The sequence below is a fragment of the Eleginops maclovinus genome, chromosome 4 (assembly GCF_036324505.1).
Source record: "Eleginops maclovinus isolate JMC-PN-2008 ecotype Puerto Natales chromosome 4, JC_Emac_rtc_rv5, whole genome shotgun sequence".
Lineage (NCBI taxonomy): Eukaryota > Metazoa > Chordata > Actinopteri > Perciformes > Eleginopidae > Eleginops > Eleginops maclovinus.
In genome coordinates this window covers 15,943,035-15,957,611 of record NC_086352.1, presented here as the reverse complement: position 1 = coordinate 15,957,611, position 14,577 = coordinate 15,943,035, and the positions used below count along the sequence as shown (strand labels likewise).

General features: G+C 35.5%; 1 protein-coding gene across 1 annotated transcript; it reads left to right on the top strand.

The window, feature by feature from the left end:
- Window positions 1-2,679: 2,679 nt before the first annotated feature.
- rab27a (RAB27A, member RAS oncogene family) lies at window positions 2,680-14,536 on the top strand. The gene is made up of 6 exons (XM_063881641.1): window positions 2,680-2,927; window positions 9,630-9,798; window positions 11,449-11,534; window positions 11,621-11,724; window positions 11,889-12,012; window positions 12,443-14,536. The coding sequence occupies exons 2-6, from the start codon at window positions 9,646-9,648 to the stop codon at window positions 12,636-12,638; spliced, it is 663 nt and encodes a 220-aa protein (XP_063737711.1). The 5' UTR covers window positions 2,680-2,927; window positions 9,630-9,645; the 3' UTR covers window positions 12,639-14,536.
- The last annotated feature ends 41 nt before the right edge of the window (window positions 14,537-14,577 follow it).

The window sequence follows — 14,577 nt, the reverse complement described above, 5'->3', positions numbered from 1 at the left end:
AAGAAGAACTCTTCGCCTGCTGCCCGTTTGTGTCCTTGCAGTTGTATATCTTTTGTTTTCACCTCTGTATTCACCTGTCTGTATGAGTTTGGTGATCAAACACCTTTTGAACAAGCTGCTTCCTTGGTGAGTTTTTATAAATAGGGAAACATCGCTGTTAAATCTGTTAAATTGTCATGTTTGAGTTGTTTTTAGCAGCCAAATGGTTACAAAACTGTCAACCTTTCAGAGGCTGTTTGTGCATATCCGGTCTTTCTTCAAAATAAGATGTAAATACTGGTAATGTCAGGTTAGAGATCACTTTTGTAATGAGCAATGTTTTATATGAATGTACGGGATTAGTGGAGGCCTAGGATCCAGGATTATGTTGTTGACACCAAAGAAACTTGACAATTTAGCCATGACGGTATAGTATCGCTGTTTGATATAAATGCTTACCACATACAATAAGACATTTTAAAAAACTTGGTTAAGCATTTATTAGTTTCTGACTCTTCAGAAGTGGAAAAATCTGTAAAATATTACGTTTAATATTTTTTTCCACCCCTGACAAGTTAGGAGGCCGTCAGCGAGGCCTGCCTCCCATTATTTTGTATAAAACAATCGAGATTAAATGATCTTTTGTTGTGCAAAATGTTGACGTTTTATAAACTACTTAATCATTACAACTCCTTCCATGAGGTTAAAACTGCCATTTAGCATGTTGTATAATAAGTGTAGATTCCTAAAAATACCAGCTAAGGGGAAGGGACATTGTTCAGTTTCAGTATCAACTTCAGTCCTCCTTGAATTGTAGGGATATGAGTTTTGGCCAAATGTTAATTTGGAAAAAATCTTTATGAAAATAAGCACCACTTTTTCTAACGATGATAGAACATGAAATCCAACCTCACACACACAATTTGGTCCATCAACACAGCTAGCTTGCACTGCTTATAGAGTGGCAAACAACATACATGCTGCAAGTTATGCTTACAATTTTGCAAGAAGACGTAACATTCAACAGAGCACAGGGGATGCAAAAATGATTCAAAACAGGTTATAAGTCAAAGTATCTAACTAAATTGTCTTGGATAACACGTTTTTACTCTTCTTTCAGAATCATCTGTATTTGGACATTGGATTTCATATGAACAGGAGTCATGTTTCGAAGAAGACTACCCTTCGTAGATGTTCTCTTCGCTACACTGCTTGGAGTCGCTGTGGGTATCTATGTCTTCAAACCTGTTTTTGAGCCTCAGAGAGAGTCAAAGACCACAGAGCAACCAAAACAGGATGTGCCACAGAATCAGAAAAAAACAGACTGAAATATTTCATCCCTTCAAGGACATACAATACAGACAGGAGCCAGGAGATCAACCTGAGAGGCTGGTGGACTGTCAGAGCTGGAGGCTGAACCAAAGACCAGCGTGCATACATTTATGCTTCTTTGGGGTCACTTATTTGATTGTTAATTTACAAAATAAAACATTTAATCATTTCACCTCTTGAATAATCCTCTGTCAAAAATGTTGTGTTAAAAGTCTTGTTTTACGTCTTTGTTTTTATTTCCAAACATTACAAAGGGAAACTCACATTCATCAAATCATCAAGCCTTACACCAACTCTTAATGCTGTATGTCATTTACGGAATAAATCGAGAAATATGTTGCACTTTGGCTTTATGAAAAAAAAGAGGCATTTCTTTTCAAAGTATGTCAACAAATATGACTGGTGGTGCTGTAAAGTCCATCTAACGTACACTTTATTTTTATGTTGCCTTTCTTGCCAAGTTTTATTCAAGTGCTGAAAATTAAAAATGAAGATACAACAATACAATGAACATTGCACAGTAAAAGACCTGAGTCATGGAGTCCTTCTGAGATTTACATTGCTTTACTTAAAACAAAGATTAAAAGAAAAACATGTTCATTTCAAGTAAATGTCGGGTTAAATATGTGTGATTAAAAAGCAATCCTACATGCTTATTTCCAGAGGTGGGAAGTAACTAAGTACATTTACATTTACTGTACTGTACTTAACTACAATTTTGAGATACTCGTACTTTACTTGAGTATTTCCATGTTATGCTACTTTGTACCCCACTACAATTCAGAGTTGTATCGTGTACTTTTACTCCACTACATTTATTTTGTATCTTTAGTTACTTTGCAGACTGGATTAATAATGTCAAATATAATCAACACTTCAATCAGACTTTAGTTACACCTGGAGTAAATTCACAATCTACCCTGCAGCATACAAAGTCATTCAAACCAGCTGCACCTTTACAAGCCTTGATAACACTTTAATGCATCAATCATTATTATCAAGACATATCTATTATTCTGAAATTGACCAATTTGAATACTTTTACTTTTGGTACTTTAAGAATATGTTGATGTTTATACTTTACTAGTTTTACTTGAGTAACATTTTGAATGCAAGAATTTTACTAAAGTAACAGAGTATTGCTACACTGGTACTTCTCCAGTGAGAAGGAGTACTTCTCCACTGATCCTAACACTAGGATGGGTCAAATGGAGAATGTAAATTTCCCCTCTGAGCAGTTAAGGGTATATTCTTCTTCTTCTACTTTTACTTAAAAACAACATCTGAGTACCTCTTCCACCTCTGCTTATTTCCCTGATATGTGTTGCATTACATGTCAACAGTTGGTAGAGTAGTTTGCTCAGCCCGCTCCGCCTCTGGGTTGCAGTAACGGAGGCTCCCTGCAGCGGCTCAGTGAGGAGGAGCTGTTTCTCCACGGGAAGTGAGGCAGGCGTTCCGTTTTAATGAAGCTCATGTCAACTAATGGCCCAGAGGCGACGGAGAGAGTAACGTTATCATTTATCTCATTATCTAAAGTTTGAAACGGTCACTTTTTTAAAAACTTGTTTTAGTTTTACCACCGGGACTCAGTGCGCAGCAGCAACGCCCCGGGGCTGGTGAGTACGTTCACATGTTTTCAGGAAATCGAAGAAATCGGTCTGTAGCATCTGTCAGGAGTTAGCGAGGGGCTGAAAGTTTACTTTCAACTTTAATTAACTCAATTATCTGGAGCCCTAACATACTTTCTGCCTCCAAACTTTTTTAATTCCCCCTCACACATTACCAATAACTTGCTGGCGTAGGAAACAATGTTACACCTGCCTTATCCTCCTGTAAGAGTTGTTTGTTTATCCCACACTAAACACCATTGTTTATACAAGTAAAACATTTGATTTCTCCGAACTGCACAGCAGGTTTTTGACATTTATAACGCTGTTTGGATCAATATGTTCACTACGTAGGTCTGACAGAGGAAGCTGGCATCCTGTTAAGTCTTCTTAGTAAAAAAGTGACTGGTTGGTAACTAAACAGACCTGACAGCCGGTGACAGCCACATGAAGTTGAGGGTCATTACATTCATTTACATGTGTTTCGGTTAATCGATTTGAGTGTGTATTTGTTACATAGACTGTAGGTCTGTTGGCAGTGGTGGAAAGTAACTAAGTATGATATATTTAATAATATTTAAGTCAAAGTAGGCCTAAGTGTTCTTTACTTGATTATTAAGTGTAAAGTGTGGATTACATTTGAAGTGACCTTTTCCACTACACCTAAGGGGTAAATATATTTGTGTCTCAGCTTTATTTACTTTCCAGATTACATGTTTTCATGCACTTCCTGTCCAGTGTAAACCATGCATCCCAAGATAAGATTTCTTTTTAATCTTGTAATGGATAAAGTGTTTTCTTTGTGGGTTGAGGACCTCTTAAGTTAAATAAACCATTTAAAATGCCCTTAGGATCAGCTGAAAAATGCCTTGTAACTGAAGCTGAAAACTAGACTGATTTCTCATGAGAAGCTGACTTTTAACAGATATTTCTCTCTTATAGGACATCAATGTTATAAACATATGATGGTTCTATAGGGAAAGATACATTGCTTATATGAAGAAGGTAAACTTAGCACAACCGTACAACATCTACAGCAATAAATTCAACTTGCACATTAATTCAGGTGTTAAATTGATCCAAAAATATCATAATAACTACATGATTTTTACTTTAAGTACATTTTTCTAAATACTAACATACCCCTTCTTGAGTAAGGTTTGAATGCATCGTTTTTCTTGTTGTTGACTATTTTCACATGGTGGTGTTTGTACTGAATACTTGTTCTACTAAGGTTTGTGGAGAATGAGTTGTATGTGCCTCGCACTGCCTGGTGCTGCTGCTGCAGATAAATCCTCACAAGGTATTTTAATGAGCAGATAGTTAGAGTGTTGGCAGCCAGTGACTTTAAAGAAACATGGGGCCCAAATAACTTATCGTTTTATTGTATTCTGATGTGCACGTCATTATTGTGCTGCTGCATCCTTTTTCATTTATGCTATGTACACATCCGGATTTTTCCAAGGAGCCGGCCTCTGTGTTGGATAGCTGCCCAGGGTGGGTCTACCACTTCTCCCTGATAAATGATTAAAGTTTTTTTTGTTTGCTGGTCTGCATGAATGGTAGTACTTGGCAAACACAGCTACTAGGTTAACTCCCACCGCGGGACAAAAACATGTGGAAGGTTGAGGTAGATTTAGGTTTAGTTGGATTAAAAATGCTAAAATACAGACAGACAATACAAGACAAATTATATACACACTTGCAACCAAGTCAAAATGAGAAATGCAATTATAAAATCATGAATATAATTGAAGTAATACATGTCATTATTTATCTGCTGATTATTTTCAAGATACATTCATTAATATACTGTCTATAAAATGTTGGAAAATAGTAAATAATCTTCATCCAGGTTCTCAAAGTCGAAGGTGATTTGGACTGTTTTGTCAGTCCAAAACCCCCAAATATTCAGTTTGATACAATATAAAACAAGTATTTCAACTTAGTTCGACTTAGTTTTTTACCTTTACCATTATCACAAGTAAAAACAATGAGTTACTCTGCTCTAACAATATGACGTAAACACCAAGTGGAATACAGCATTTAAAATAGACCTACATTTTAATTTATAATAATCTAAGACAACAACCAACAATGAGTGTGTCTCTCTCTGATACTGTTCACAATCTGAGAAAGAAAACTACATTCACTGTAATTCAGTCGTTAAAACAAGGAAAACACTTGCAATCTAAAACATCTAAAAATGTATCTCATCTAATATCATGAGGACAATGTAACATTGATAAATTGCAATGTAATATTACTTAAGAACTTTTAATTAGACTACCAGTCTTACTGTTTACGTTTTACAGTTTGTGTTCCTAGTTTCTGATTTGTATCAAGCGATAGTGGTAGTCAAATCCAAAGATGCAGATTTTTCTTATTAAAGTGCCTCCACACATCCCGCAAGATGAAATATCAAGATGATTGTGAATGATGTGTAGGTGTTGGTTTTGTATTAGGAATACCCTTACCCTTAGTTGTTGTTAATGACACTTATAACTTTAGTTAAGAAAAGCGACACACTGATATTCAACAGCTGCTTGTGAGGCCCTTTCCAAAGAAGTGAGAACTGTACAATTTGACTCCTTAATCTGTTAACAGGGCCTCGTTTGTGTTCTGTTAAAAGGTTGTGGGAAACCTGAAACTGTCGAATGGCATTTACTCTTAACCCAAATGAGTTTAACCTCCACAACTCGAGAGATTGACAGTATGGTCTATTCCTCTGTTCTGCACTGCAGCTGTAACTTCTCAGGCTGGGTGTACACATTTTTAACTGCAATGTTACTTATGTTCATGTTAAGTCTATTTTTAATTTTTCCTGTGATTTAAAGTTGTATTTGTGCAGCACTCATCTAGTGTGACCTTACATTCTTGAAGAAGAAAACATGTTTTCTCTAGCATGCCTCTAATGGTGAATGTGATTTTTGAAAAATGTTATGGATTCTTCATTCCCTAATTCTTCTCTCAATCTAAAAAATATCAAAGGGGATCAAGGTATCGAGCAGTATCTCAGGTTCCCAACAGAAAAGAACAAAACAAAAACTCAAAATAGTTATGTACATTAAAACAGAGATAAAATAACACAAACTACAAAAGCACTGGTTTATTCATTGATAGTCCCTTTTTGGAAAAAACTGTCTTGAAAAAATAAACCCAGTCAGGATCCAGTTTGAATTCGTTAGGAAAGGGTTACAATTTCCATTTGGATCCCCGAACAGAAAACGCTGTTTGTCATAATAAGGATTCACGTTATGGCACATTAAAATTCCTGTTGGATGCTTCATGTGTTACTCAGACTGAAGACATGGAGGCATTTATAGAGGATTTTCCAGTTGAGAAAATGTAATAAAATGATCAAAACTTAACTTAATTTCTTAAAAACATGGCAATGATGTGATCTTGTTGGCTTCCTGATCCAAATTGTAATTGCTGGTTTGTATATTATCATAATAGCCTTGGTTATTGTAGATGTGGCTTGTCACCAAGAGGTTGCACAATAACGTAATTGTAAAAGAAAAAACATAAATTGCATAAAAGTAATTGCATTATAAAATAATAGCATTCTGTTCAGTCTAAATTAATGTGTTTGCTTTTGCAACCTTGCACACCATTTTAACATGCTCCTTAAAAAGCTATTTTTGAACATACGTATGTACCACTGTGTGTATTTGGCCTTAATATATTGCACTTTTTTACTGCTGCATAATCCATTGCTTTCTAGGACAAATTAAGTTATGCTTGAGTCAAATTGAAATGTTCATGAAACTCAGTAACTAGGCTTTGCGTTTTTGTTAACCACGCTCAGTGTATTCTTGCGCAACATATCAAATTGTACTCTGTCATCAGAGCTTGCTTTCTGTTCAAAGCTGTGATAGGTCTGGCTGATGTACCTTTAGCACAGCACTGTGTAACATTACTAGACATATGTTGCAACATTTGCTTTTAATTCAAACATTTGGCTACTCACAGGAGATAATGCAGTTTCTTGTTGCGATTGGAGCTTAATGAGAAGTCACCAGATTAACCTGATAGTAGTCTGCAGAAATTTGCTTACACAATCTGCATCGCCAACTGTGTGGTTTTGCTTGGCAGTGTAACTTCTGTGACCTATTTTAAAAGACACAGAAATTATTTACTGACTCAAGTTTTTGTGTCAGGGTGTTTTAATAACAATATCAGTAGGTTAGGTAACAATCAGGGATACAGATGCTTTGACTTGTTATGGCAGGAAATAATACAGAATACAGTTCAGCAGCACCACAAGTTACGGCCTACAGAAAGATAATAAAGTTTAATAGTAAAACTAATACACAAAGTGCTTAGCAAGGTACATCAAACAGTACCAACCTACAAAATAGAAATAACAAAAGTAATTAAGATCAATAAATCAAAAGTTAAAAGAATGCCTTCATATATATGAATGGGTTAATGACAGTTAAAAGTGAACATTTCAACAAAAAGTGAACACTAGACCCATCATACAGGTATTATTTATTGCAGGGTTGTTGTTTCGGGCTGCATTAGTTTTAATTACGTTGCAATAGATTTGTATTAGTAGGCATTTTACAGTGGAAGATAAGAGGAAATGTTGCAGGAAGTTGTGAGTTTAACACTAATAAACCATCTTACAAGTGTCTAACTGAATGGGTTTGATGGTATTCATTTCCTTAAAAAAATGTGCATGAAAACAGTTGTAAATAGCTTTACGAAACAGTAAACCATAGGATGAAAAATCAGGACGAGAGAGTTAACATCAAAAACTAAAGCAACTTAAACACAATTAATACGATTTTAAGTTTCAAGTTTTGTTGCACTGTCAATGGCAACAGACCCAACTTGAGTGCCTTTTAGCAGCCCGAAAGAGAGACCTAAAGCTTTATAGAGATATGAATAACACCTTAACATTAACATAAACTGCTACAAACAGGAATGTTGACTTCATAATTTGGGCCTCCATGATCTCTTTGCTCACCAAGTATGGCCACATCAGTGCTTGTAGCAGCTGTTTCCATCACAGTGCTTTTATCATGGATCTCGGTTTTGCACGAGACCTTAAGCTACTTACGGCTCAAGATAAAGGGTTCAGGGGGGGTCGCAGTGAAAGAATGTAAGACTTGTCTGAAGCGTTTTCTATCAGCTGGTCATATGATTCATTTGCACTTTCTTTCAAATGTTTTTTCTGTAATAAGTCGATCATGTCAAATCGAAATGTTTTTATTTTATTAGACATCATATCATGATACACAAAATGGTTCTACTCATTGACAACAAGCGGCTTATTTCTAGAGACACATTACTTCTGCTTTCTTGTCGTGCTGATAGTAAGTAGATACTTGAGTGTTGTCTGTGGCTGGAGAGGGAGAGAGGGATTTAAAAAGCTTCCTGTTACTGTGTCAACAAGATAAAACAGCTCCTATGTTATACACATACCCCAGCAAAGTCATAAACTATACAAATATACATTTGGAGGGTTAGGGATTATTTGAATAATGTACAAAATGTTATGAATTTCCTGTTATAGCCTTTAATAAAGCCATATAACATGAACACCATTTTTAAGGGTCTTTAAAAATATTAGCAAACAAGTTTTATTTATCTTGAGTTTTGTTTCCCATTATGGTTAGCTCCTGATGTGCTGTGACATTAATATAAGGACATAAGGAATATAAATTAAAGTATGTACAATTATTACTTCAGAAATGTAGTTAGCTTTTTGTGTCAATCCATTAGTCAGGAACATTTAGGAATAACTTCTTTTATAATGAAATTGTATCTTTCGTAGACGTCACAGGCACAACTTCATTAGTCAGAACAGCATTCTCCAGAGATACATCATTCTTTGTGGGGGTGGACTGAACTGCATTAAGTAGATTGAGGGAAAAGTCCCTCCTATGTACATCACTAATACTACTTCTACATAGCCTTAAATAGAGGATCTATAGGAGCTCGAGCCCTGCAGTTCTCCCACATAGGTGTTTTCCCACGTATTGCGAGTGATTAGATCTCCTCTCAGGACTGTGGGGGTAATGGTGCGTTCACTTGCTCCTCAGATTGCCCCATTTTGAGAGTTTGGAAGCAGTTGTTCCCCTGTCTGTGTATTCCTGAGGTTTTAGTTGTAGTTTTAAAAAAAATGTGTTGTATTGTACTGCTCAGAGAGTTTAAATTACATGTTGATAGCTTGTTATATTATGTTCGTATTGTTTATATATTTTCCAGTGTTTTTTCTTCACTAGTACATTCCTGTAAAACTGACGCATGGTGGATCATAATCTGCTTAAAGCACTGAATAGTTCACTTATAATTATTCATCAAGCTTAACATCAATAATCATAACACATTATGAAGTGTGTTTTATGATTGTATTGCATATAGTATGGTTACTATTCATTGGCATTGGTATTATAAAAAGATAATCATCTATTAGATCTATGGTATTTATAATACTAAAATGAGAGTTGAAAAAACATTTTTTAGCAAGACAGGTAAAAACTTTTGTAGGAAAAAGTAAATATTGGATATAGTTTGGAGAATTTGAACAAATATAATTATTTAAACATAATATTTAACATGTTGATGTCAGTCGGTGTGTGTATTATAGATGTGGTTCTCTGTTATATGGGGGATAGAATAACATAAATATCAATTTATTTCAGTAACACTTTTGTTATTGTTTGTTGACTGAGTTGTTTCGTTTGTGTGTTTCAGAAATTAAACTCTCACAATGTCTGATGGGGAGTATGATTACCTCATAAAGTTCCTAGCCCTCGGTGACTCTGGAGTGGGGAAAACTAGCTTCCTCTACCAATACACAGACTGCAAGTTTAACTCCAAATTCATCACCACAGTTGGAATAGACTTCAGAGAAAAAAGAGTGGTAAGTTCAGTAAATTTGTATTTAACACCAGCAATGGTTTAGACCTTTTTGTATGCTTTTGTGCAGAAAGCATTAACAGCTGCCTGATTAGTGGCTTAAATGCATTCCCACGCCATTAAGTAACTCTCTTGTAACAAAAGACTACTGATGAATGTTGCAACAGAAATCCAAGGAATGACTAATGTTGCTGAACAGGAGGCAGCACCCTCCTTAAGAATAAACACTTCATACCATTGGCAAACAGCTGAGCGGTGTTCATGTTTACTCATTGCTTACTCTTTAATGCTGCTGACCTCAAGCTCTAAGATAATATGCTGATATCAGATTTATCACAGCTACACCGGAGCTACTCAGTCAATCCAGGACAATTTTATGTTAAGCGCACAATATGGGATTTTCTGCCTCTAAGGTTCTTGGAATTTTGTGGTTTTGGTTTTGCAATCATGGTAGTTTGTCATGGCAGTCAGCTTCCCCCGGTGACCATTTTAACCAGGACCAAATTATTTGCAAAAGTCTCCTCCTCTCCAAAAGACATTGACCTGCCGATTAAAAGTGTGAAAACACTGCAGCTTTAAATAAAATAAAAATGTGATCTTCTAGGAGGCAGCTTGACAGACACAACTTGTCCCAAGAGGGTTATCTGGCACAAATGTCTGCTTTACTTTGTTTCTCTGATAAACTAAGATCAGGACATCCAATAAGTAAAATCTAGTAACAGGTTAAAATACTGTTCTATGTGACCATGATCCAAAAATGTTATCGTGATAAAATATTTTTGATTGAAAATCCATTTAGGACAGCCTCTAGCAGACAGACAAAACTCAAACGCATTTTCAAAAAAGGCCGTTTCAGGCAACTATTGAAACCCAACAAGACTTATTTGAAATTGCAGTGAGACGTCAGACAACCTAGAGTGCTTTCTGTCTTTAATTTTAAAAATGAATAAAGTGTAAAAATCCACAGACAGTCTTTGTGTTTCCTTATCCCTGAAATGACCATGAAGTTACAGTGTATTAAATGGATAATCAGATGGATACAGCACACCAATGATACTCTAGCTGTCTGTTCAATGGTCAGAGGAATACAGCTGTGAGCAACAACTTGTCCCTAAATTACTCTTAGGAATTAAAGAATAAATACTTCTCTCAATCTTTAAAGGTTTCAGTAGCTTCCTGTACTGACTATGGAAACGTATTATTAAAAAAACAGACGTGATGCTTTATTGAATAGATGTGAACATATCTGGATAGTGTTAAAAATATTCAACTCTTCAATAACTACAATTACAAATTTGTGTCTCCATTTTAACAAGCAGTCATATAATAGAAGATTAATGCTGTTTATCATTTTCAAAAAAATTAAAATCGTTTTTTTCTTGATGGATTAGAAATTATTTAAAAATAAGCCTAAACTGAGTCAGAACAGAGCTTAACAGTATGCTGCAAATACAGCTTTGACATGCTGCATTGTTTAACACCTTAAACCACAGGAGTGCAAGATTAGTAAAATCAATATTATTCGGAATACAGTATGTATGAAGGGATTTACCTCTACATTAAACTACATTCTAATTAAACCTAACGGATTGAGATTGAATCTCAGTCCATTTGAACATCCGAACATTGGTTTGACCTGATCTGTTTCTGTCAGGTTTACAAATCAACAAATCCAGATGGATCTCCAGGTCGAGGACAGAATATCCACATGCAGCTGTGGGACACAGCAGGACAGGAGAGGTACGCAAATGTGTTCTTCTAGTGCTTTAAGTGTCTTTTTCAATATTTAATATATTTCTCCTTAAGTGGTTCCTTTTTGTTGTCAGGTTTCGGAGTTTGACGACGGCGTTCTTTAGAGATGCAATGGGTTTCCTTCTCCTGTTTGACCTCACAAATGAACAAAGTTTTCTCAACGTCAGAAACTGGATGAGTAAGTCCATTGATATATCACTCTTCATTGTACACTTTGTTTGTGGTCTTTTTTTTGTTGTCCGTTTTTAGAAGGTTTTGAAGATGTAGGAACAGAGGAAGGAGTCTACATTTTTTAAAACCTGTGACTAAATACATAATAAATTACTTAATGTGTATTTTCAGGTCAGTTACAGATTCACGCATACTGTGAAAATCCAGACATCGTTCTGTGTGGCAACAAATGTGACCTGTCGGATCAGAGAGCAGTCCGTGAGGAAGAAGCCCGTGAGCTGGCAGAGAAGTACGGGTACGTCGCAGCTCTGATCCATCTGTACATAACCTCTCCCTTTTTAGATGTTTGTCAAGAAGGCAGTGGCTGTATTGTTTGCCAGAGTCTGTCCAGAAGAATGTCAGGCTTTATTGGTCCTCTTGGAAATGCAAATATTTGTACACATGTGGAAAATATCCTGCTCTGAAACTATTAGACACACCTCTACTAAAATCATACATGAAGTGCACTGTGAGAAATGTTTTGAATGCCTACAACAGAGGAATAAACCTCAAAATTGGGTATAACATTCGAAGTAGGCGATAATGACAGACAGACCAATGCTCTTTTGGTCTTCATATGGGACTAAAAATGTCACCTAGCATAAACCCAGCCTTATCTTTATTAGGTTTGTGTCACATTGTTACTAGTGACAGTAGTCTTTGATCCTGTATTTTATTCTCTTCAGAATCCCATATTTTGAGACAAGCGCTTCAAATGGGCACAACGTGAACATGGCTGTGGACGTCCTGCTGGATCTCATCATGAAGCGGATGGAACGATGTGTTGACAAATCCTGGATCCCTGATGGGACCGTCAGAGCTAACGGACCCAGCAACCCAGACCTCTCAGAGGCCTCTGATAATAGCAAATGTGCATGTTAGACTCAATTATGAACGTTACATATCTGTGTCCATAAAACTGTTTAAAAAATAGGAAGACATCCAAGTCAATCAGTTGGAGTATACAAATGCATATTGTAAAATATTTAAGGTGAAACTATATTTATCTTTATTGCCCCACTAAGTAGTGCTTAACTATATATAGTACAGAAGTGTATTCGGTCCATTAGAGAAAATAAATTAGAGGAAGATATTGATTTGTTTTATTTAGGGAAAAATGTAGAGGAATAAACCTGACTTTTTAAGATTCAAATCAAAATGTCCTGAATAAATTAATTTTATTCTCAACATTTTGCCTTTATTCTTCAAATATAAAAAAGGGCAAATTAAAGATCTTATTCCCAAGCCTGGCCGTAATACCCTTCCATAGAAAAGTTATGTTTCAATGTAGGCATTTCATTTGAATTCATTTAACTGGTCTTTTCAAATGTCTATTATATTGGAACCTTGGATATTTATTTCTAATGATGACCTGCTGAAAAGTTGAACTTCATCATTTTGAAATGCTGATCATATTTCCAGGTATAAACTTTGTGCCTCAAGTTGCATCAAAGTGAGCTGCCCTGCCAAATGTGCTATCTCAATACTTCTAACACTGTTCACTTGCTGTAAGATTAGCGTAGATTCACACTGCGATTAAAGAAGTCACTTTGTACAGTCAGATGAATGTTGACTGATACCTTCAGTCACGGTGTATTTGGGTCTGCTATGGATATACTTTTAGGAAGCTTACTGATGTTGTGCTTAATGTCCTTCTTAATAATGCTAGATTGCCCTGCAACAGCCAGTAAACATGTTGCTCACATTGTCCGTCTGAAATTATTTAGAAGGACAATTAACACTTGTTTTTTTTGTTTTCTGTGGGATTGTTTTTCAAAAACATTGATAATAGAATAAAGTTTGTCCCATTCATTAACACTTTATTATGTACAGCGACGGGTTCTGCCAATGATTGCAACAAAAAAAAATCAAATAGTTTAATATATTTTAAAGTAAGAAATGTTAATGAAAAATGTTGCTGTAGATTTTGTAACCATGTAATACCAGCGTAGATGAGGCTGACCTTCAGTGCCTTGTATTGATCTTTTTTTCTCAATATTCAACTTTAATGGTTTCTATAGTTTTAGAGTATTCAGGATTTAGCTCAGCCGAGATACTAGACACTGATATGCCAAGGATCCGGGATGAAAACATATGGATAACGAATATCTATCACCTGAAAACAGATACCACCTGTAGTGTCAAGATTCTCCTAGCAGATGCTATGTTTTTAAATACTGGGACAATTGTTCAGGCAGCCATCTATATACATATTATAATACAACATGCTAATTGCAATGAAAAGAGCTGATACACACCCAAGGATGAATTATGTAACACTCAGTATATTTTTGGATGTACTGACGGTTAGATAATTAGACTGATAATAGAGAGATGGGCTAAGCCTTTGTTATGTATTGGCTAGTTTGATAAGAATCGTAATAACATGGTTTCCTCATTTCAGTTTACTTACATGGTGTTCATTTTAAATCCCTATGCATATCCTCTCAGATCCTTTAAAGTGTTATAGATTTATAATCCCACTGGTGTATAATAAAATGAAGAGTATCTAAACTTAGTAAACCACTGAAATGGTGTTGTGAGATATTTTGTCCCAACTGTATTTTTTTGTTTTACACACACATGGACATTTTTTGTATTAATTGTAAAGGGTGAAAGTGATGTTGTAGTTAAGACACACAAACAGCTAAAGTTGAATTTGATTACATGAGTATGACTATGCTGATTAATTTCATATTTTAAAGTGTGCCATACATATTCATATGCAAAATGTATATCATGAGCGAAAATAAACTGTTTTATTTATGTATTCCTCAAAACAGTGTTGAATTGTATTTGATCAATCTTGAAAATGTTGAAT

Coding starts and splice junctions, on each gene's coding strand:
- rab27a (XM_063881641.1), top strand. CDS start 9,646: ATGTCTGATGGGGAGTATGATTACCTCATAAAGTTCCTAGCCCTCGGT. Junction 11,725..11,888: donor CAACGTCAGAAACTGGATGA/GTAAGTCCATTG, acceptor GTGTATTTTCAG/GTCAGTTACAGATTCACGCA. Junction 12,013..12,442: donor GAGCTGGCAGAGAAGTACGG/GTACGTCGCAGC, acceptor TATTCTCTTCAG/AATCCCATATTTTGAGACAA.